The sequence below is a fragment of the Notothenia rossii genome (assembly GCF_949606895.1).
Source record: "Notothenia rossii genome assembly, chromosome: 7".
NCBI classification, from domain to species: Eukaryota; Metazoa; Chordata; class Actinopteri; order Perciformes; family Nototheniidae; genus Notothenia; species Notothenia rossii.
Genome location: NC_136905.1, coordinates 57421798 through 57446008, shown reverse-complemented (window position 1 = coordinate 57446008; position 24211 = coordinate 57421798). Strand labels below are relative to the sequence as shown.

At 45.5% G+C, this 24211-nt stretch overlaps 1 protein-coding gene across 4 annotated transcripts; it reads left to right on the top strand.

The window, feature by feature from the left end:
• Window positions 1–757: 757 nt before the first annotated feature.
• LOC307013358 (uncharacterized protein) lies at window positions 758–23808 on the top strand. Of its 4 annotated transcripts, XM_079640721.1 has the most exons (9): window positions 758–1166; window positions 2381–2593; window positions 19205–19340; window positions 19802–20340; window positions 20923–20953; window positions 21035–21250; window positions 21703–21875; window positions 22349–22563; window positions 22724–23808. In XM_079640721.1, the coding sequence occupies exons 1-4, from the start codon at window positions 850–852 to the stop codon at window positions 20144–20146; spliced, it is 1011 nt and encodes a 336-aa protein (XP_079496847.1). In that variant the 5' UTR covers window positions 758–849; the 3' UTR covers window positions 20147–20340; window positions 20923–20953; window positions 21035–21250; window positions 21703–21875; window positions 22349–22563; window positions 22724–23808. The 4 variants fall into 4 exon arrangements, 3 of the variants coding, with proteins under 3 accessions (XP_079496847.1, XP_079496846.1, XP_079496848.1); XM_079640720.1 differs by having other exon boundaries at window positions 20923–21250; window positions 22724–23807; XM_079640722.1 differs by lacking the exons at window positions 19205–19340; window positions 19802–20340 and having other exon boundaries at window positions 759–1166; window positions 22724–23801.
• The last annotated feature ends 403 nt before the right edge of the window (window positions 23809–24211 follow it).

The following is a 24211-nucleotide window of genomic DNA, read 5'->3' as shown; positions in this document are numbered from 1 at the left end:
TGAGTGAGTGTGTGTGTGTGTGTGTGTGTATGTGTGTGTGTGTGTGTGTGTGTGTGTGTGTGTGTGTGTGTGTGTGTGTATGTGTCTGTGTGTGTCTCTCTCTGTGTGTGTGTGTGTGTGTGTGTGTGTGTGTGTGTGTGTGTGTGTGTGTGTGTGTGTGTGTGTGTGTGTATATATGAGTGAGTGAGTGAGTGAGTGAGTGAGTGTGTGTGTGTGTGTGTGTGTGTGTGTGTGTGTGTGTGTGTGTGTGTGTGTGTGTGTGTGTGTGTGTGTGTGGGTGTGAGTGTGTGAGTGAGTGTGTGTGTATGTATGTGTGTATGTGTGTCTGTGTCTGTGTCTGTGTGTGTGTGTGTGTGTGTGTGTGTGTGTGTGTGTGTGTGTGTGTGTGTGTGTGTGTGAGTGTGTGTGTATGAGAGTGTGTATGAGGCCGTAATTCATACTGGTCCTTTCACGCACATACATTCTCCTTTTACATACATATATTTTCACTCTTACATACATACATTCTCCTTTTACATACAAATATATTTTCACTCTTACATACATACATTCTCCTTTTACATACATATATGTTATAATATATGCATGTCTGAAGACAACATATGTATGCAAGAGAAGAATGTATGCATGTCTGAAGACAATATATGTATGCAAGAGAAGAATGTATGTATGTATGAAGAAAATATATGTATGCAAGAGAATAATGTATGTATGTGAGAGAGAAAGTATAGTGGAAACGGAAGGAGTATGGTTGAAACGGAAGGCAAGTCATTCTCGCGCTGTGATTGGCTCAGAAGGTTGAGCGGGGCGGGCTCATGTTCAGAACTTCGGATTTCAAATCAACATAACATGATGGAGGGAGATGAATCGCGTAGATTGCAGCAAGCATTAGGGGTTTTAAGGAACATTTTGTCAACCCCTGAAACTGTCACATCCCTGTCATCGTCCCTTGAGCGGCAGAGGACAGGCTCACAGGCACAGGAGCAGCACGTTACTAATAACGTTTCTCACAGCGCGGTGGAGAGTGAGCTGAGAGAATGTTTCAGACCTGCCAACTCCCAAGTCGCTTCGGCAGGCCAAGCAGATGAAGGAGGACAAACTGGAGGATCTTTGAGATACCAAACTCAGCTCCACTTTGGGAAGTGGAACTCGCGACCAAGGAAAAGGTGAGAACAACGTACATTGTAACTTAAATGGAAGTTGTCAATCTACTAAATTCGAAATGTATGTTTGCTTATTTAGCAACACACTTTAGCATGCTAAGTGGCCGTACACATGCTGCATCTTTTACCGCCTGGTAAACGTGAGGCGTGTCGCTCGGGCGCGTCGGCGGGTGCCAACTTTCAAGGCCGCTGAGGCAGGTTTTTTTAGGTGTTTATAAAAATATTGTCCGTGGAACAGCAGTGTTTTCCCTTGAAAACGACATTTCTGTCTCTGCTCTACCCACATAATCACACCAATGTGTGTATGACCACCAGACTCTGGGACAGTTTCATCCGACAGGCCATAAGATTGTTAAACACCTGAACTAAGAACATCCATAACATTCACCTGTGTGCACCTTACAAATTATGTATCACTTGTATACTCTTATGGCACTATTTTATTGTGTTTAGTTGCTCTATTGTATCTGTGTTATTGTGTTGCTCTGTTGGAGGAGCCTGTGACCTAAGATTTTCATCGACATAACTACCCTGTAGCTATGTACGCATGACAATAAAAGCCTTGAATCTTGAATAGACCTTAAAGGCTTTTATTTCCGATTTATACAATGACAACTAATATAACTGTGTAACACTTGTACACATGTCAATCGAGATGTGTAGAAAATTGAAGTATTTTTTTTTCACACGCTTTTAAATTCCATGGACAATGACAAGTATGCTACTGTAATATTGAGCTACAACTTGATGAACTAACGTTACTAGATGTTGGATGAATGTTTAAGTTTACATATTTCTAACTATCACGCTAATGTTTTTAGCTTGCTATGCTGTTGATTAGTCCCCAATCTGTTTAAGGTGGGGAATGTGAAATAATTTCCCTTGCTAGCCAACAGCTAGTCAGGCATACATATTGATGAACTTAATATTGCTTGAAGAGGTTAATCAAAGTCTATGTTGTGTATGGGTCAATATCTAAAGCATTACAGAGCAGGTGAGGACACATGGCTGACACTCTTCTGTATTGTAAGTTAAGAAGATAATTAATGTATTACTTCCAGCTCCGTCTAGTTTTGTCTTTCAGTAGAAAGACAACACTTTATTTATGATATATGATATATCGCTTTGAGCACCAGGAAAAGCGCTTTATAAATGTAATGTATTATTATTATTATCTTTTAATGAATATAAAATAAAACATCTGCTTTGTTTTCTAGGGCCAAAACAGTTTATCATGACACTTTCAACAAAGACATCATCCTTCTTCCGGGACCATCCAGCACTGCCGTCATAAAGCATCGGACAAAGCAACAGTTGCATGAACAAGGACATATAGTGAATGGATTTGAATTCCAGAGATCCTGGGACCACAGGACTGTCACTGATCAAATTAGGGATGCCTTTGGAGAAAAACTCTCAGCTGATGTGAGGTAAGCACTTTAATGTAATCATCCAGTCTAGGGCTGCACGGTTTTGAAAAAAAACTGACATTGCGTTTTTTTCCCCCCTGCGGTATATATTGCGGTTTTTTGTTTTTTTTGTGACCAACTTTTTATCGTTGTTTTTTTTTTTGCCCTCACAAAAGGGATTTATACAGATACAAATTATATAGACAATACAAAAAGAAAAAGAAAAGACAAAGAAAAAAAATGCCTCCCTGCCTCTTCCCGCCCATCTTGCCATTTCACAGAAAATCCTACCTGATGTTTTTTAGCAATCGTCTGAGTTCATCTATATATTATTTATATTATAGCATAACAATTTATAGCATAACAATTTATCCACATAAGATACGTGTGTGTGTGTGTGTGCGTGTGCGTGTGCGTGTGTGTGTGTGTGTGTGTGTGTATGCAGTTTGAAATTAGCTGCCTTCAACAATGAATTGCTTATAAAATGTAACATTTATGAAACTGATTAAAATTCAGAAAACTGTTGCATTTCAGGACAGGATGTTAAGCGCTCCTGAAAAAGATAGCATTACTCTGTTACACTTCGCTGAATAAAGGTTATTTAAAAAAAAAAAACTCGATACAGACACAGCTTAGTAAATAAAGCGTGGGCGGGGGTAGCTTACCAACTGCAAGATGAAGTATGTGGCCAAAGCACTGCAGCCTGGTCCACTGGTTCAGGGAGTCAACCTTCACCATATTTGCAGCATTGTCTGTTGTTATACAGACTTGACGTGTCTCATCCAGGCCCCAAGCAGCCACCGCTTCTTTCAGCCCCGCTGCGATGTTCTCACTTGTGTGATTTTCTGGGGAAAATGCCGTTTTCAAACAGCGACTTTTCAGTTCGAAGTCCTCATCAATAAAGGGCACCGTCAGGCTTATGTACGGCTCCGTTGTCCGGCTGGACCACAAGTCCGTTGTAACAGCATAGTATTCCACTTTTGACAGCTCTGTTTCAACTTTTGCCCTGCATTTCTCGTACAGGTCGGGAATGGCGACTTGACAAAAATAGGTGCGTGACCGTATAACGTGCCACTTATCAAGTGAGCGGATCATTTTCTTAAAACCCTCTTTGGTAACGGTGTAAATTGGTACCATGTCTTTTGCCAGGTGAAATGTTATGGCATCTGTGATGTCTTTATGCCGTTTTGAATCTCTCTCGTATGGTGTAACACCGGCAAAGGCATCTGAAATAGTTTTTTGCTTTCGCTGTGGGAGGCATTCGGATCTGACTCTGCACTCGTCATATAGAGATTTGGGGTGTCTATTCAAATGGGCAAGTAAATTCGACGTGTTGCCTCGGGCTGCCGAAACAACTGCATGGCACTGTCTACAAAGTACCTTTGTTTGGTCAACATCAAGCTTTTTGTAACCAAAATAATCCCAGATGGCAGATGTTGCTTTTCTTTTTCGAATTAAATCTTCATTCTCGTCCTCCTGTGCCGCGCTCATTTTTTTACCGTGTTTTCGATCGTCTGCAAACTAGCGGGGTGGGGCCTGCTGTGATGCAGAGCCTGCATGTCACTCACTCAAGGACCCCTGACATGAGAGCCGCGCAAGTTTTCCTTTTCTAGCAAGCAGCAAAAATAATTGTAACATGACGTGTTTGAGTTAATGTACCTACTTAATATCGCAGTTCCAAATAAAAAAAAATAAAAAGTAATATTTTTTTTTACATTATAAAAAATTTATAAAACCGCACGTCCCTGCGGTGTGAAAACCGCGCATGGGCATACCGCGGTTATCGCCATGATACGGTATATCGTTCAGCCCTAATCCAGTCCCAGTCCAAACTGTGATATAGTGATTCTATTCAAATGAAAAAAGGACCTAACCTATTAAGCCAGTTATTCATACTAGTACATTTGATTTTGTGGCATCACTTACGTTCGTTCTCATTTATTTTTCTGACTGCCATCATCAAAGAGGAAATGGAAAACAGATGGTCAGAGGATCCGTTTCAATCTGTCTTGTGCATTTTTTTACCTTTTGTCATTTTCAGTAGCGTGGCGTGGGGAAAAAATTAGGGGAAGCCAATAATACGTCCTTTCTTTTGGGGTGGGGGGGTGTGGTGGTCAATGTAATAACGTAGCCAGATGAGTGATTACAGCGCCCGGTATAATTTTACACACATTTGTATCATACAGATGCAGGACTTACACACGCCGGTTATCTGACCGACAGGTCCGCACGCACTCTCCAGCCGAAACTCTAATAAGCATTCATTCACAAACTAAATCAGGAGACCTTTAACGTTTTACGTCCGGTTCGCTCCTTTGTTCCTCGCTGTACACGGCTCCAGTTTGGGCATTGGCCTGTCATCAGATTGTATTTGTTGTTGCTGCTGCAGCGGAAGTTTAGTCCAATTATTTTTGATTAAATACTCCAAATCTCCACCCTCCATAATTGCACTTGCTTCAGTTGCTTGCTACTTTCTAACGGCGGTGAGAGTGGTGCAGTGACGCTATCTATCTTCTATCGATTAGATTTATCATTCGAAAATTATAAAAGTAGGGTAGACATGTGGATATTATCCGACTGAACAAAACGTGCATTTACCTAACAGGTTCGTTTTCCACTGACCTTTTTTCGAGCTATTTTCCAAAATCCTATGGAGAAATCCCATTGCTTTTTTGTCGAGGGAAACCGAGCGCAGCTTACTTCCGCTTTTTGGGACGCGTCACTGCACCACTAAATTGATGCGATTTGATTGGATTGTGAGGCAAGGGAAGCCAGCCGCCTCTGGCTTCCCTTGGCATGGCCCTGACCCTATTTAGGGGCAATGGATGTCCACTTGCGGGAGACGACAGACAGTGGTGCGGTTAGCCAAAGTGACAATGGATGTCCACTTGCGGGAGACGACAGACAGTGGTGCGGTTAGCCAAAGTGACAGACCTAATGTTAGACCAATTTACAGGCAATGGACGTCCACTCTCGGGAGAGAGACCTCCAGCATGTGTCCCTGACATGGAGACTCTGTTTATTTCACTCATCCAGGACAGAGACCGGGGAAATCTCCTCTCTGTGGCCCCTCCAAGACCCCCAAAGGACGGACCACAGACCTCCAGCATGTGTCCCTGACATGGGCACCTCCATAACCTTGCACACCGTGAGTCCCCGGACTCCCGGACTTAAGCACTCCCCCACGGACTAAACCCAGATGTTCACACCCTACAGAACTCCATGCCCCTGGTTAACCTAAAGGGGGTGGATTTTGCGGTGCTTTACCGTCGGCACATCGGTATCCATATTCGGCCTTATTCACGGCACCACCACCCCTTCTGTGGAGGATATTCTCATGCTCCTGGTAACCCTTTAAATAGTCTGATACTGTCAGGGCTCATCACCGCACTTTACAAGCCATAAATAATGTTTAAATGGTCGGGGAAAGTGTTTTTAAACGTCTGGAAGAGAGTTGTAGCCTGTCATTTTGCAGGATATCATTTAACATGTAACCTCTCCTGGAAATGCACAGAATATGTCCATTTCCAGGAGAGGTTCCATGTTAAATTATATCCTGCAAAATGACAGGCTATAAGCCAGGAACAAGTGTTTGAAAGGCGGGGAAAAGTTGTTTAAAATAGTCGGAAAAGTGTTTTTAAACGTCTGGAAGAGAGTTGTTGCCTGTCATTTTGCAGGATATAATTTAACATGGAACCTCTCCTGGAAATGCGCAGAGTATGTCCATTTCCAGGAGAGGTTCCATGTTAAATTATATCCTGCAAAATGACAGGCTATAAGCCAGGAAAAAGTGTTTGAAAGGCGGGGAAAAGTTGTTTAAAATAGTCGGAAAAGTGTTTTTAAACGTCTGGAAGAGAGTTGTTGCCTGTCATTTTGCAGGATATAATTTAACATGGAACCTCTCCTGGAAATGCGCAGAGTATGTCCATTTCCAGGAGAGGTTCCATGTTAAATTATATCCTGCAAAATGACAGGCTATAAGCCAGGAAAAAGTGTTTGAAAGGCGGGGAAAAGTTGTTTAAAATACTCTGATACCTCCAGGGCGCATCACCGCATTTTACAAGCCAGGGAAGGTGTCGGAATCCTGGGTAAACATTGTTTAAATAGTCTGACACCTGGCACTGTATTTGCCCCTGGGAGAGGTTCCATGTTAAATTATATCCTGCAAAATGACAGGCTATAAGCCAGGAAAAAGTGTTTGAAAGGCGGGGAAAAGTTGTTTAAAATACTCTGATACCTCCAGGGCGCATCACCGCATTTTACAAGCCAGGGAAGGTGTCGGAATCCTGGGTAAACATTGTTTAAATAGTCTGACACCTGGCACTGTATTTGCCCCTGGGAGAGGTTCCATGTTAAATTATATCCTGCAAAATGACAGGCTATAAGCCAGGAAAAAGTGTTTGAAAGGCGGGGAAAAGTTGTTTAAAATACTCTGATACCTCCAGGGCGCATCACCGCATTTTACAAGCCAGGGAAGGTGTCGGAATCCTGGGTAAACATTGTTTAAATAGTCTGACACCTGGCACTGTATTTGCCCCTGGGAGAGGTTCCATGTTAAATTATATCCTGCAAAATGACAGGCTATAAGCCAGGAAAAAGTGTTTGAAAGGCGGGGAAAAGTTGTTTAAAATACTCTGATACCTCCAGGGCGCATCACCGCATTTTACAAGCCAGGGAAGGTGTCGGAATCCTGGGTAAACATTGTTTAAATAGTCTGACACCTGGCACTGTATTTGCCCCTGGGAGAGGTTCCATGTTAAATTATATCCTGCAAAATGACAGGCTATAAGCCAGGAAAAAGTGTTTGAAAGGCGGGGAAAAGTTGTTTAAAATACTCTGATACCTCCAGGGCGCATCACCGCATTTTACAAGCCAGGGAAGGTGTCGGAATCCTGGGTAAACATTGTTTAAATAGTCTGACACCTGGCACTGTATTTGCCCCTGGGAAACGTCAAGGTTATATTCATGTTTTATTATTTATTTAATAATCACATGATTTTTACAAAAACAGTATACACAGTATACATATATACAATAATAATAATAATAATATAACAATATACATAATAAAAACATGAAAAGTGGTGAAAATGAGAAAATGTATCCGAAAATAGTGCCTCCTAATGCGGGCATGTGGACAGTAGCCACAGACTCACAGGCACACACACACATGCAGAGATCCAGGGGGCGGAGCACATGGCTTTTTTTACCCAGAAATAAGTCTATGAGAGGCGGGGAGACTCAGAGGACAGGCTGCGTCACCTCACTTTGTAACCCAGGAAAAGAGCAGGAATTCTGGCTGCGTGAGTGTTAAAAGTGCATTCATCTGTGTTAATCCGACAGCCGCAGAGGTGCTGACGCAAAGCAGGCGGAACAAATTGATTATTTGAACCAGGAATAAATGTTTGCAAGGCAGGGAAAGTGTTCCTGCAGCCCCTCCATAACGGTAATAATGATTAGAAATGACTTCCAGGGCAGAAAGCGTTTTTTAAATGTGGAAAAAAATATGTTAAACTGTTTAAAAAGCACAAAGTGATTTGAGTGCAGTTCTCATGTGTCCCCACAGGAGGGCGCGTCGTCCCAGGGAGCACAGTGCATGGTGACAAGGTACGATTTATACCCTAAAATAGCATGCTAAGTGTGGGTGGATTAGTTTCAAAGCATGCACACTCTGCTCGTGTCAGACTTCCATCAAATAGACCGGGGAAAACACCTCTCATTAGCCCCTCAAAGACCACCAAAGGACGGACTAAGCAGCTCCAGCACGGCTCCCTCACATGGAGCTCAGGTTATTTCATACCTCCAGGAGAGGGACCGGGAAAACCACCTCTCTGTAGCCCCTGACAGAGCCCCAAAGGACGGACTAAGGACCTCCGGCAACAGTGGCACTTCCATAACCTCGTGCACCGTGAGACCCCGGGCCCCCGGACTTAAGCACTCCCCCACGGACTAAACCCAGATGTTCACACCCTGCAGAATCTCATGCCCCTGGTCACCTTTAAGGGGGGGTGGATTTTGCGGTGCTTTACCGTCCGAACACAAGCATCAATATTCGTCCTCCTTCACAGCAGCAGCAGCAGCAGCAGCATCAGCAGCAGCAGCACCTGCCCTGCTGGAGGTTCACACTTTAACTTATTTGTATTCGGTTTTTTTTGTTCCCCTCCTCTGCCTTACACATCCTCCCACGCTCGAGCACTCCTCACTCGGACTAAACCCCTCCATGCACACCGCCAGAACCAGAACCTCACGCCCCTGGTGACCTTAAAGGTGTTTGTCTTTGTTTGTTTTTGTACTCCACATAGACAGGCAGGTGTTCAGCACCACGGACAGAGCGGGCCCGCTGCTGCTGCTGCTGGAAGGTGGAACACTTTGAGTCTTTTTATTTTCTCTTTTCTCCCTGCTCCTGCACACACCTTTTGTTACCCTCCTCTGCATTACACATCCTCCCACGCTCGAGCACTCCTCACTCGGACTAGACCCAGATGTTCACACCCTACAGAACTTCATGCCCCTGGTTACCCTAAAGGGGTGGATTTTGCGGTGCTTTACCGTCCGCACATCGGCATACATATTCGGCCTTATTCATGACACTACCACCCCTTCTTTGGAGGATATTGCAGGATATAATTTAACATGGAACCTCTCCTGGAAATGCACAGAGTATGTCCATTTCCAGGAGAGGTTACATGTTAAATTATATCCTTCAAAATGACAGGCACTGTATTTGCCCCTGGGAACCTTCAAGGTTATACTAATGTTTTTTTTTTATTTTTTATTTAATTATCACACCACTTTTACAAAAACAGTATACAAAATAAACATAATAACAACATGATTAACAGGGGCCTGGGGGCCATATTAGCCGTCTAACTTGTACAGTGCACCGGGGAAAAAAGGTTGAGTCCACGGCCCCTTTCCCCTCATCAGGAGTACCAATCGGTCCTGAAGAAGAGGTATCGCTGCTCTCCGCCCCTGAATCCTCTTCGGAGGTAGCTGACGGTGGTAGACCTCCTTCTGATGATGATGCTGCTGCAGCTGCTGCCGCCGCCCTGAACATGGAGCGGATCTTCAATGCCTCCTTTATTCCAGGCGTATTCGCGTAGAACCGGTCTGCAGTGCTTACGTCGTGGCACATAAACCTAGCCAGAATCGACCTGCTTTCTGGATCTTGGTGATGCTTGATATTGTCAGCCAGGGCAGTGCGCAAGATGGTGAAGGTGACGGCTGTTTCTAGCCCAGCATCAGCCCAAGCCCTCTTCAAGTGAGCGTTCAGGTTCTTGGAAGCCTGCTTCCCCGATGTGAAAAGGAAGAATTCATTCTGAGGACCCGACAAGCCCTCTTTTATCCCCATCCACCGCATGACCCAGCTAAACTCCTTTATTGTAAGCACCAGCTGTGCTTCACCAAATGTCTTGGCAGTCTTGTGATCCTGCACGTGGATGATGTAGCCCTCAGCAGTGCCCCTTCTGTCCGCCTCAAAGACCTCCGTGTTGGTCATGTTTGCATACACACCCGGACGGTGGCCATACAGGAGGCTCCAATGGAGGGTTAGATAGCCATATAGCAGGTACTGGGTCATTGAGGTCGGATTGCTAGCCATCAGGTCAAGGAGATCAGGGATGCGCTTCTCAGCGGCCGCCATGGCGGCGAGAAGCTCCGCCTGGCTCGGCAGACGATCCAGCTTGTCCCTCTTCACCTTAAACTGGTGGAGAGTGACAGACTTTTTCAAATCGTTAATGTTGGCTTTCACCTCTCTGATGATGTTGGTCATATCAGACTGGGTGAGCCTGCACCCCCGGAGCTTTGATGCAGACAAGTACCTCAGGAAATGGTTCACAGTCTTCAGGAACAACAGCGATGTTGTGACTGTCCGGCCCGACTCTGAAATATACTTGCTCCAGCCACGGACCCTCTTTGTGTCTTTTAGAAACAGCCAGTCTGACAGCCGGTCAAAACCATGGGCCATGAATACTATGAAGTTCTTTATCCGGCTGACATTGGACATACAATTCTCTTTCCGTTTTACTGTCGGTGCAAGACCCTCACAATGACCTCTGTATGTCTGAATGTACGTCTCCATGCTTTTAGGCAACGTGATTTCACGCATGGTATTCCGCAGTCCCTTCCCAGTGCACCATTGATTTTGGGAAGAGGGCCAGTCCCCTTAGCCAGATTAGCTTTCAGCTTATTGGAGACAGACGCACGGGTCTTCTGGCATACAGGGGTCTCACTACAGGAGGCTTCTACGGACCGCATGACAGTCTGCATCGGGGTCTTGCTTCCGGAGGCTTCTGGGGACCGCATCACAGACTTGAGAGGGATCTCACTCGCAGAGGCTTCTATGGACCGCATGACAGTCTTCACTGGGGTCTCACTACCGGAGGCTTCTGGGGACCACATGACAGTCTTCACTGGGGTCTTGCTTCCGGAGGCTTCTGGGGACCGCATCACAGACTTGAGAGGGGTCTCTCTACCGGAGGCTTTGTCGGACCGCATGACAGTCTTCACCGGGGTCTTGCTTCCGGAGGCTTCTGGGGACCGCATGACAGTCTTCACCGGGGTCTCACTACCGGAGACTTTGTCGACCGCATGACAGTCTTCACCGGGGTCTTGCTTCCGGAGGCTTCTGGGGACCGCATCACAGACTTGAGGGGGGTCTCACTCGCAGAGGCTTCTATGGACCGCATGACAGTCTTCACCGGGGTCTTGAGAGGGGTATTGCTGCCGGAGGCTACTGAGTTCATGTCGGGGGTACTTGGGATTGCTACGCCTTAAATCGTATACATTCTTCGTCTTCCTCAAGCAGAGCAGCAGTGGCATTCTGCTTCCTGGGTTTTAGACCCTGTTTTAGCCTGGAGCGCAGGGTCTTCACCTCATCAATGAGGGCATCCTTCTGAGCCCTCAATGCCACATTGTCCAGCCTCACCTGCATGCAGTCCTCTTCGTCACACTCGGTATGTGGGGAGAAGGGTGGAGGGTGCACCGGGTATTCCTCCTCATTGTCTATATCCAATGATGTAGCCATTCCAATGATGGGATTAGTCTCTCGGAGGTCATGGAGCAACTGCAGGGCCACACTATGCTTCAGCCTTGCCATGACCTGATGTGCCTCATCTCGGGAGAACTCAGGGTGGTCACGAGTTACATGACGGTGTAGTTTCCTCCCAGCATACGAACACCCTGTGATGGGACAGGGTTTGGTCCGAACATTTATTCTACCACTGGCCATTTTAAGAATGATGCCTCTTTCATCCAGGTTCCGCACTGCATGTTTGTGCTTAAGGTGCTTATTCAAAGCCAGATAGCGGAGGCTGCACACCGGGCATTGGGTCAACATCCTTCCAAAAACACACACAATGAATTCTATTTAAATGGTTTTCTGTTTCTCCGTTTATATGCGTTAGCCAACTGCTGATTGCAACCATGGGTCCGATGCTTCAATGCAGGGAACACGGACCAAGGGGAGGACTTGGGTTACCACCTGGTTAAAATGGTCCCACCTCCGCACCAACGCGACTGGCGATGGGTCCGATACATTGATTGTTTTTTGTTTCATGGTTCTGCCACGAACTCACAAGACAGTTTTGGGTACAAAACGTGGGGGTAACAGTACCTCCGGGCGCTCCGTCCCGCTCCGGCTTTCGCCGCAGCGGGGGGAGGAGGCATTGAACCCCTCGCACCTGCCCCCGGAGGAGGCAGGGGAGTCAGGTACCCGGAGGCGCACGGTGGACGGCCAGGGCGAGACCGCCACACCGCACTGGAGTCAGAGTTCCGAGTTTTTCGAGCCAGGTCCCGGTGAAACGCAGTACGGAGCACCCGGCAGGAACCTCCAGCAGACCCCGCCGCGCGGTTCCCTCGTCCCTCGGAAGAGGCGGAGAGGTGGGTGTTTTTCATCTGCTGGCGGACTGCCGGGGAGAACGTGCTGCTCGGGAGCCAGGCTCAGAGTTAGTGGAAGTGAGAGCCCGTGCACCTGCCTTTTACAGCAGGCACGCGCTGGTATCGGGGTGGGGAGAGAAGGTAGATGCAGAGGCTGCAGAAACAGCCAGAGCCTTTCCCCTCTAACACACCCCTCATTTGGTTCATGAGCACTGGGCAGAGTCCCCTGTCAACTCTCCTTATATTCCTCCGGAGACCAGTTGGGAAATGGCAGCATCCCACTTCACCTGGTAGACCAATATCGTTAAATGAGCTCAGTAATGTACTGCACAACATCACATGGGTAAAATGAGCTATATCATGCACTGCAAAATCACATTTGGTTTATTTCCAAAAAGCCTGGAAAAAACACATATCCATCATGTCCTGTAAAATATCATTCTTTGTTTATGTCCGCTCCAGGATTACCCGTAGTTTGGATGAACCGACCGCCAAGCACCGGAAGCTGGACCCGGGGAGGAGGCCCTCCGATGGCGGGTCAAAGTTGATGATACCGCAGCTGGCTGGACACTAACCGTAGAAGAACACCTGGGCGGGACCAGGCATGTCCCTCTTTGCAGACAAGCATATGTGCTCCCAGGAGCAGAGTCAATCCCACAGTTTGGAGGAACCGACCGCCAAGCACCGGAAGCTGGACCCGGGGAGGAGGCCCTCCGATGGCGGGTCAAATTTGATGATACCGCAGCTGGCTGGACACTAGCTGTAGAAGAACACCTGGGCGGGACCAGGCATGTCCCTCTTTGCAGACAAGCATATGTGCTCCCAGGAGCAGAGTCAATCCCACAGTTTGGAGGAACCGACCGCCAAGCACCGGAAGCTGGACCCGGGGAGGAGGCCCTCCGATGGCGGGTCAAAGTTGATGATACCGCAGCTGGCTGGACACTAACCGTAGAAGAACACCTGGGCGGGACCAGGCATGTCCCTCTTTGCAGACAAGCATATGTGCTCCCAGGAGCAGAGTCAATCCCACAGTTTGGAGGAACCGACCGCCAAGCACCGGAAGCTGGACCCGGGGAGGAGGCCCTCCGATGGCGGGTCAAAGTTGATGATACCGCAGCTGGCTGGACACTAACCGTAGAAGAACACCTGGGCGGGACCAGGCATGTCCCTCTTTGCAGACAAGCATATGTGCTCCCAGGAGCAGAGTCAAACCCGCAGTTTGGAAGAACCGACCGCCAGAGCACCGGCACGAAGCCGGGCCGGCGGAGGCCTTCCGATGGCGGGTCACGTTTGCCATTCGATCAATGTCTTTGCAGACAAGCATATATGTGGTTGTTACGCAGGATCAAATAGGTAGTTTGATGAAGTAGGGTCCTGTGCCCGGAGCAAGGCCAATTGCTGAATGCCGCAGCCGACTAAGGCCGCTATGCCACAGTGGAGGATGAGAGAAACAGGTGTTTGTTTTGCATTCCGCGGCAAAGAGGGGAGGTGGAACTTCCACCCCGCTACGGAACCTGTGGTGGGACCCCTGAGTCAGACGGTTCGTCTTGGAAACGCTTCATATCGGTCGGCCTGGGAGGTAAGAGACACGCAGGGTAACGGACACGCAGGGTTACCCCCACGCAGCCCACGCAACACGGAGGAGGCAGGGGAGTCTGGTACCCGGAGGCGCATGGCCGCAACACCGCACTGGAGTCAGGGTTTCGAGTTTTTCGAGCCAGGTCCCAGTGAACGCAAGACTCCAGCAGGAGCCTCCAGCAGACCCCCCCGACGTTTCCCTCGTCCCTCCCGGCCATCAGAGTCGAACCCGCAGTTCGGAGGAACCGACCGCCAGAGCACCGGCACGAGGCCGGGCCGGCGGAGGCCCTCCGATGGCGGGTCGCGTTTGCCATTCGATCAGTGAGAAATCAGAAGAGGAAGGGGGAAGAAAAAAGACTAACTTGTCTTTTTGGAGAACCATCAAAAATGGGTGAAAATGAAAAAATGTATCCGAGAATAGTGCCCCATAAGGCGGGTAAAGTCCCCTGTCAACTCCCCTCACCTTCCTCCACACTCTGAAAAAGTCAGAGTTATTTTTTGGAGAACCATCAAAAAGGGCTAAAAGTGTTGAAATGTATCCGAGAATAGTGCCCCATAAGGCGGGTAAAGTCCCCTGTCAACTCCCCTCACCTTCCTCCACACTCTGAAAAAGTCAGAGTTATTTTTTGGAGAACCATCAAAAAGGGCTAAAAGTGTTGAAATGTATCCGAGAATAGTGCCCCATAAGGCGGGTAAAGTCCCCTGTCAACTCCCCTCACCTTCCTCCACACTCTGAAAAAGTCAGTTATTTTTTGGAGAACCATCAAAAAGGGCTAAAAGTGTTGAAATGTATCCGAGAATAGTGCCCCATAAGGCGGGTAAAGTCCCCTGTCAACTCCCCTCACCTTCCTCCACACTCTGAAAAAGTCAGAGTTATTTTTTGGAGAACCATCAAAAATGGGTGAAAATGAAAAAATGTATCCGAGAATAGTGCCCCATAAGGCGGGTAAAGTCCCCTGTCAACTCCCCTCACCTTCCTCCACACTCTGAAAAAGTCAGAGTTATTTTTTGGAGAACCATCAAAAAGGGCTAAAAGTGTTGAAATGTATCCGAGAATAGTGCCCCATAAGGCGGGTAAAGTCCCCTGTCAACTCCCCTCACCTTCCTCCACACTCTGAAAAAGTCAGTTATTTTTTGGAGAACCATCAAAAAGGGCTAAAAGTGTTGAAATGTATCCGAGAATAGTGCCCCATAAGGCGGGTAAAGTCCCCTGTCAACTCCCCTCACCTTCCTCCACACTCTGAAAAAGTCAGAGTTATTTTTTGGAGAACCATCAAAAAGGGCTAAAAGTGTTGAAATCTATCCGAGAATAGTGCCCCATAAGGCGGATTGAGTCCCCTGTCAACTCCCCTTACCTTCCTCCACACTCTGAAAAAGTCAGAGTTATTTTTTGGAGAACCATCAAAAAGGGCTAAAAGTGTTGAAATGTATCCGAGAATAGTGCCCCATAAGGCGGATAAAGTCCCCTGTCAACTCCCCTCACCTTCCTCCAGAGCCCAGTTCAAAAACTTTAAGTTTGGTAAGAACCATGCTGGGGGGTCTCCAGGCAACAAAATGTATCCGAGCCAAAGTGCACATACAGCGGATGAATTCCTCCATGAAGTTACACAGCCGTTTTTTTTCTGAGTCCTCTCAAAAACCGGGTTTCCGATTTCGTGCAGAAGGTAGCTTGTAAAACATGAACGGTTTTTTACAACGGAGGAGAGGAAGTCTGGATTCCCCTCTCCGTTGTACCTTGCAACGGGGGAGGGGAAAAGTGTTCGGGGCTTCGTCCCGAAGCGCCGAACACTTTTCCCCTTCTCCAATTTTTCAGATCCCCTCTCCCATGTAATTTTAAAAGTTCATTTTTTGATTATTTTAACATATAATTGACCGTTTTCTTTCATTTTTTTTTCATTCCACGGGTGGGGGCCTATGGCAGGCTGCCTATGAGCTCCCAAATTTGGCCCGGATCATCCGGGATTTGTGGGATAAGCTCCATAAACTGACAAAGTCATCCAAACATGTCGCTTTTATAGCCCAAAGATATATCATGCAAATACATTAAAATAGTAAAAGGTACGATTGTGCTCGGCATTAACCGGAATTTGATTTATATAGCCCCAAAAAAATGATTAAAAATCGTTTTCGTGGGGAAAAGTGTTAAAACGCCTGATTAAAGCATTTGCGGGACACCAGCGAGCTCCAGACTAGTTTCATTGTGTCGGGGACCCTGGAGAACGATAAGACCCATCATTTAAATACAAAAAACACCATTAAAAGTCACTTTTAGGGGCAAAAAACAGCCTCTGTCCACTTCGTTAACAAACTGATGGGAAAATGGACAAAAGTGTGATTAAAGCATTTGCGGGACCCCAGCGAGCTCCAGACTAGTTTCATTGTCTTGGGGACCCTCCACAATGATAATACCCATCATTTAAATGCAAAACCCACCATTAAAAGTCACTTTTAGGGGCAAAAAACAGCCTCTGTCCACTTCGTTAACAAAGTGATGGGGAAAAGGACAAAATCGTGATTAAAGCATTTTGCGGGACCCCAGCGAGCTCCAGACTATGTGCATTGCGTCGGGGACCCTGGAGAAAGATAAAACACATCATTTAAATACAAAAACACCATTAAAAGTCACTTTTAGGGGCAAAAAACAGCCTCTGTCCACTTCGTTAACAAAGTGATGGGGAAAAGGACAAAATCGTGATTAAAGCATTTTGCGGGACCCCAGCGAGCTCCAGACTAGTTTCATTGTGTCGGGGACCCTGGATAATGATAAAACACATCATTTAAATGCCAAAAACACCATTAAAAGTCACTTTTAGGGGCAAAAAACAGCCTCTGTCCACTTCGTTAACAAAGTGATGGGGAAAAGGACAAAATCGTGATTAAAGCATTTTGCGGGACCCCAGCGAGCTCCAGACTATGTGCATTGTGTCGGGGACCCTGGAGAAAGATAAAACCCATCATTTAAATGCCAAAAACACCATTAAAAGTCACTTTTAGGGGCAAAAAACAGCCTCTGTCCACTTCGTTAACAAAGTGATGGGGAAAAGGACAAAATCGTGATTAAAGCATTTGGCGGGACCCCAGCGAGCTCCAGACTATGTGCATTGTGTCGGGGACCCTGGAGAAAGATAAAACCCATCATTTAAATGCCAAAAACACCATTAAAAGTCACTTTTAGGGGCAAAAAACAGCCTCTGTCCACTTCGTTAACAAAGTGATGGGGAAAAGGACAAAATCGTGATTAAAGCATTTTGCGGGACCCCAGCGAGCTCCAGACTATGTGCATTGTGTCGGGGACCCTGGAGAATGATAAAACACATCATTTAAATACAAAAAACACCATTAAAAGTCACTTTTAGGGGCAAAAAACAGCCTCTGTCCACTTCGTTAACAAAGTGATGGGGAAAAGGACAAAATCGTGATTAAAGCATTTTGCGGGACCCCAGCGAGCTCCAGACTATGTGCATTGTGTCGGGGACCCTGGAGAAAGATAAAACCCATCATTTAAATGCCAAAAACACCATTAAAAGTCACTTTTAGGGGCAAAAAACAGCCTCTGTCCACTTCGTTAACAAACTGATGGGGAAATGGACAGAAGGGGGAACACGGCCCAGCCGCTGCTCCGCTGCTCCAGACTATGTGCATTGTGTCGGGGAGCCAGGTCAAACCCCTCCATGCACACCGCCAGAACCAGAACCTCACGACCCTGGTGACCTTAAAGGTGTTTGTCTTTGTTTGTTTTTGTACTCCACATAGACAGGCAGGTGTTCAGCACCGCGGGCCCGCTGCTGCTGCTGCTGCTGCTGGAAGGTGGAACACTTTGAGTCTTTTTATTTTCTCTTTTCTCCCTGCTCCTGCACACACCTTTTGTTCCCCTCCTCTGCCTTACACATCCTCCCACGCTCGAGCACTCCTCACTCGGACTAAACCCCTCCATGCACACCGCCAGAACCAGAACCTCACGACCCTGGTGACCTTAAAGGTGTTTGTCTTTGTTTGTTTTTGTACTCCACATAGACAGGCAGGTGTTCAGCACCGCGGGCCCGCTGCTGCTGCTGCTGCTGCTGGAAGGTGGAACACTTTGAGTCTTTTTATTTTCTCTTTTCTCCCTGCTCCTGCACACACCTTTTGTTCCCCTCCTCTGCCTTACACATCCTCCCACGCTCGAGCACTCCTCACTCGGACTAAACCCCTCCATGCACACCGCCAGAACCAGAACCTCACGACCCTGGTGACCTTAAAGGTGTTTGTCTTTGTTTGTTTTTGTACTCCACATAGACAGGCAGGTGTTCAGCACCGCGGGCCCGCTGCTGCTGCTGCTGCTGCTGGAAGGTGGAACACTTTGAGTCTTTTTATTTTCTCTTTTCTCCCTGCTCCTGCACACACCTTTTGTTCCCCTCCTCTGCCTTACACATCCTCCCACGCTCGAGCACTCCTCACTCGGACTAAACCCCTCCATGCACACCGCCAGAACCAGAACCTCACGACCCTGGTGACCTTAAAGGTGTTTGTCTTTGTTTGTTTTTGTATTCCACATAGACAGGCTGGGGTTCAGCACCACGCACAGAGCCTACCCGCTACCTCCAGGGCGCATCACCACATTTTACAAGCCAGGAAAGGTGCATGGATCCTGGGTAAACATTGATTAAGTGTTTTTAAATGTGTGGAACAGTGTTTTGTCACTTTCAAAACTCTCCTGTCATTGACCGGAGAATTTGGGTCGATGTTGTATTCAATCTGGCCATTAATATTCCAGTGAGACGAAGTACGTACATTGACCGGAGTGATCCCATGTTAATGTTGTCCAAATACCGGAACATTCCCTAACCAATCACAGGTTGGCAGGGGCATGACGTGAGCCTCATCTGATTGGTCAATCCCTCCATTTTTTTTCACCAAGGGAAGCAAATTTCGGCTGGCCTCCTCTCGCAACAGAGAGTGCAATCTACTGTTTCACCATAACATCTAGAGGGGCGCTGTTTCACTATTTGTAAAATACTCAATGAGAATGGGGGAGAGACGGGCCGGCAGCAACACACCACAATGCATTTCCGAAACTAAACAAAGTGTTTTTATTTATTTATTAAAATTATAACTATAATCCGAAAAAACAGGGGAAGCCTGGCTTCCCTTGGCCTCCAGGAGAAAACGCCACTGGTCATTTTACCCACTGCTTTTCAGCCTAGAGCTTCTGATGGCATGTGGCAACAGATTGATCAAGCCAAAACTGCGTGCTGGACAGGAACTGGCTGCAAATCTCATACATAAAGTGTATAAATCGAAAGCCCTATACATCAGACCATCAAAGTCAACTTTGGTATGTGATATCACATTTGAATTAACCTGCAGAACATTGTAAAAATAATAACCCATAATCGGCGTATAAACATGCCTGAAGATTAAATGTTGTCAGTTACCTCTGACATTTGAAATGTATGTTCTTCTTGAACTTTAATTTCAGCTTTGTAGTCATGAAAATGTTTACTAGCTATGTGTTTATTTATTTGTGTACTTCTATAGACTAATGCAGAGTTAGAATGCCTGTTTTAAATGTTATATCCAAGCACAGAAATTGACTTAATTGGCAGCTGCCTAGTTGGACTAACAGAGCTAATAATAGAAGGGGATACTGGTACTCGTCGGGAGATGTCACTTTTAAAGCATGGACAGTAAAAGTAATTGTTAGCAATATAATCATTAATCCAAGTGTTTCCAGATACTCTTCAGTGTACAGTTGAAATGTAGTATATCTGAAAATTATTTTTATGTCTTTCCAAGGATGAGGTTAGAAGCTATAGCAGTGAGGACAACATTTGTACGGAAAACACTGGTTCAGCAAGGCAGCTGCGCTCCTCATTTCGACCACGAGATAGACAATCAAATGCATCTTCAGAAAGTTTCAACAGTCCAATGACTGCCTCCCCACCAAACTGTACTTCTGCAGTTCAACCTTTTGCCTCATCACTTGGGTGTGGAACGTCATTCACTCAAACTCCTGCCTTGACCTACCAAAGCAGTATCTCACCCTACCACAGCAGCACATCAGCGAGCAGTTATTCTACTCAACTGCCAGTATGCTCGCTGGAAAGCTACCCTTTCAGCAGTCAGCCTTCTACATCATAATTTGGAGGAACAACTTCTGTTGATCCAGCTCCGGGCAGCACTCCAGCAAGCCATTGTCCTGTGTTACCCTCTACCTCAACACACCACCAATCAGCAATCTATGCTAGCTACCTTACAATAATGTCTGCATTGTCTGACGAGTCTTCTGATGAGGAATTGAACCAGGCTATACTAGCAAGCCTGCAGAGTGAAAGGTTAGTACAAAAAAGATCTCGGAGGGCTTGCAAAAACACTGGTCGGTGTACAAAAAGCACATGTCAACACTGTTTTTTCAAATTACTCACTGTCGGAGGGTAGACACAGTTCCGCACTGTAGGTTTAACCATGTGGTATTAAATAATGATAAATTACATCAAGATTTATGACATAATTTATGACATTATGTGCGGATATTTGAATCCCCTGTGCGTTAGAGCTCTATTGTTGTCCAAAAACTATTAAAAACACAGTAAGTCACACCGCTCCACTGAGTAGCAAATTCCTTCATCCCTGGTGAGAGCGACTACTTTAGTTTGTTTAGAAATGGCTCCTCAAGACTAATAACAGCAATAAGATTGTTACTCTCAAGAGGAGAGGTTACTTGAATGGCAGATGCCACTGAGCATTCTCAGGAACGCAGTTTAGTTTGCAAGCTTATGCTAGATATCACCACCTATTGACTTTCTACTATACTAGTATACTTTGTACGTGACAATTATGAACTCAAGTACATTACACACATAATGCCACTTGCTCAAAACTAGTGTGTGTGCCCTAACTTTTATTTATCTTGCTAGTTCCAGGATGGCTACGGGATGTTTGGTGCCGGTGAGAGATATTTTGCAAAAAAATAAATAAATAAAATAAATCATCAGAAGAAATGCAAGTTCAACATCAACCGATCCACAGTCCTGGATGGAGCCATCAGGGGTTTTAAACGAGGGACATACGATCCATGTCACACTATTTCTGTCAAGTTTTCTGATGATATGGGAGTACCTGAAGAGGCTGTGGACTTGGGTGGACCAAGAAGAGAGTTTCTAAGACTTCTAATGGAAGCTTTGCCCAAATCTCCGATGTTTGAGGGAGAAGAAGGCAAACTGAACTTGGCCTTTGACAGTACTGGTATGTATTGATTGTAATCTCACATGATAAACTCCAGATAACCACTTATTACATGTATGTCACTGTTTTATATGATCTTACAGGCATTTTTCAAGTCTTTATACGCATGCATTGTCAAATATATAATAATTATAATTTCTTCTAGCCATGAGAGAGGACCGGTACTTTATTGCAGGCAGGGCCATTGCAGTAAGCCTTGTACATGGCGGTTCTCCCACAGGCTTTCTGTCCCCAACTCTCTTCTCTTGCCTTGTTGATGGCCCAGAATTGGCTAAGCCAGTGTTGGAAGATGTTGCGGATATTGAGCTGCACGAAAAAATTAATTAATTTTCCTCAGTTTTAGACTATGTTGTGCTGTAAGTGTGTCTGTTTCTACACTAGTAGCTAGTGCAGAGGGGAATATGTTCAAATGTTGGCGCTTTCAAATGTTGTTTTTTTGTATGTATTGGAAGGTCACGGAGGGTAAATCATTGGAAGATCTGCTAGCAACAACAGAACCACTTGAGGAGTATTTGGCCAATGCTGGCTGCCTGAGGCCGCTGCGGAGGTTGGAAGACAAGAATCTGCTTGTAGATGACATCCTGATGTTCCAAGTGATACACAGAGTGCGTGGTCCTTTTGAGAGGTACATTTTTATCCTCAGTTTTTTGCCTCTCCAATAAGGAATTGAAACCCATGAAGATTGCATTGGGTTCAGGGTTTTCTGTCGGCCATTTCTGTTGAAGTGTATGCGGTAATTTCCCGACTAAACCGCACCGTATATAAGCCACATGACAGTATTATGTTACATCATCGTGTCACATAGGCTAAAACTAAATGCCAGGTGGTTGTGGTGCGAGCGCTTCTAGCCATTTAAAAGTTGTTGTACAAAGTAGTTGTGGGCTTGGGTTGTGTGTTAGAACAAAAATAATGTAAACCCTACCCGCACGCGTACATACATACATGTATTTTTCTCCTGTTTGAACAGCATCTAAGCAAGTCATTTTTCCTTGCCATGACGTTTAAAAAGGACTACATGTGAAGATGTAAAAGCTTCTTTAGTTCAAACTTAAGTCGCCAATCAAAACACTTTAAAAAGCAAGTGTGATTTTTACTCAGATTTCGGGATGGACTGAGAACACTTGGTGTGCTGGACAAAATCCAAGCTCACCCGGAGAGTTTTCGCCCCCTTCTATGCTGGTCTCCTACAAACCTCACAGCTGACCTGCTTGACAGCCTCTTCACCATCTGCCTATCTACAGTTGGCAGCAATAGAAGGAGTGCTGAAGAAGTTGTTGTTCCTTTCTGGAGAGACTACCTAACAGATGCAGAAGGTTAATGTATAATTGTTTAAAGCCTTTCTTGTATGAACTGAAATATCTCCTCACTTGTAATTAACAATGCACAGCATCTTGACATTGTATCAGTTAAGTGCAGTGTTTTTTTTGTTTGTTTGTGTTCTTTCTAATTTCCGATGTATTGACTTTTCTCTAGATCAAGAGGGAACACAGAAGCTGAGGACAATTCTTGCCTTTGCCACTGGAGCCAATACTGTTCCACCAATTGGCTTTGATCCACCACCTTCAATTGAATTTCTTCACCAAAATTATGACTCAGGAACCACTTCTAAACTTCCCATTGCAAACACCTGCATCAACTGTTTGAAGTTGCCACTGCACAGCTCTTACATAGACTTCCAGGAAAATATGGACTTTGCACTGGGAAATACCCAGGGTTTCGGCATAGCTTAATTCATGGGCAGGCCTCCATCTCAGTATTCTGTTTAAAGGTCAAGTTCACACTCAAATAAATACATTTTAGTTAAAAAAATCCCAAACAGTTTTTGACACGTTTTTATTGTGGATATCATTCCACAGTGTTTTGCTGGGAACATCTTTTAAAGTACAGTTCAGATTTTGAGAAAGTTCAATAAAGGCACATTCAACTTTATTGAGTAAACTTCAATTGGCTTTGAAACTTGGCTCTGTATTTTTAGCCAGGAATAGGTTGCCAGTCATTTTGCAATCAAAGTTTTAAAAAGAAAAAGGTTTTATAAAGATGTACAATTGTTAGGTTACTGTTTAGGTTCATGGTTGCAGTTTTCTTCCAATTAATGGATCCTTGCTGTGTATAGGATGTTAAGACCTTTATGTGCATTAGTGAGCTCAAACCTCCATGTTTAACATTTCCAGCCATATGTCTTACTTTAAATGTTCAAAGAAATTGTTACCAAAAGTAGTGAAACACGTGTGAATTGAAACCACATTTTATTAAAGCTTTTGGCTCTGGAGAACTTAATAAATTGACTGAAGTATTAATTATTTTAACATTTGATGTCCTTTGTCAAATACAATGATACAGCATCAGTGGAATATGTGAGAAGTCAGTAGGAGCACAAGAAGCAACACAAAATCAGCACACCATAGAACAGAAGAGGACAAAAGCTGAACTTTTTTTCCCATTACTCCACTGAAATAAACACTTTTTCTTTTTAAGCAGTGTATGTTAAAACTCACGATATGTTTAAGTGTCTGTGAAATAGATTGTCGGTGTGTTTTGCTTTGCTTTACACTACTAAAGGCCGTACATATCCTGTGTGGACCTTTTCTATTGATGTGAATGTGCTCTTAAATAGGCCTATCTGTCGAGGGGGGTTTTGTTTCTTTTTGGTACGCCATTTGGTTCTATGATTTTAGGTATGCCTCTCTTCAAGAAAATACACAATGTTGCAAAACAAATATATACCATGATTCCCATCATCTTCAAATGGATCAAAAGTCTGCTGAAGTGTACCCATTGTTGGGTCACTGATGGTAAGGTTAATAGATGGAAGAACATTGTTAGTCTGTAACTCTGGGAGTGGTCTGTTGTCATCAACACCAAAGCCACTGTCTATATCATAAATACCATTCATACTTGGGTTATGCGTTCCTGCATTGTTGACTATGCCTCTTTGCCACAGCTGAAGAGGAGTTTGCCCCC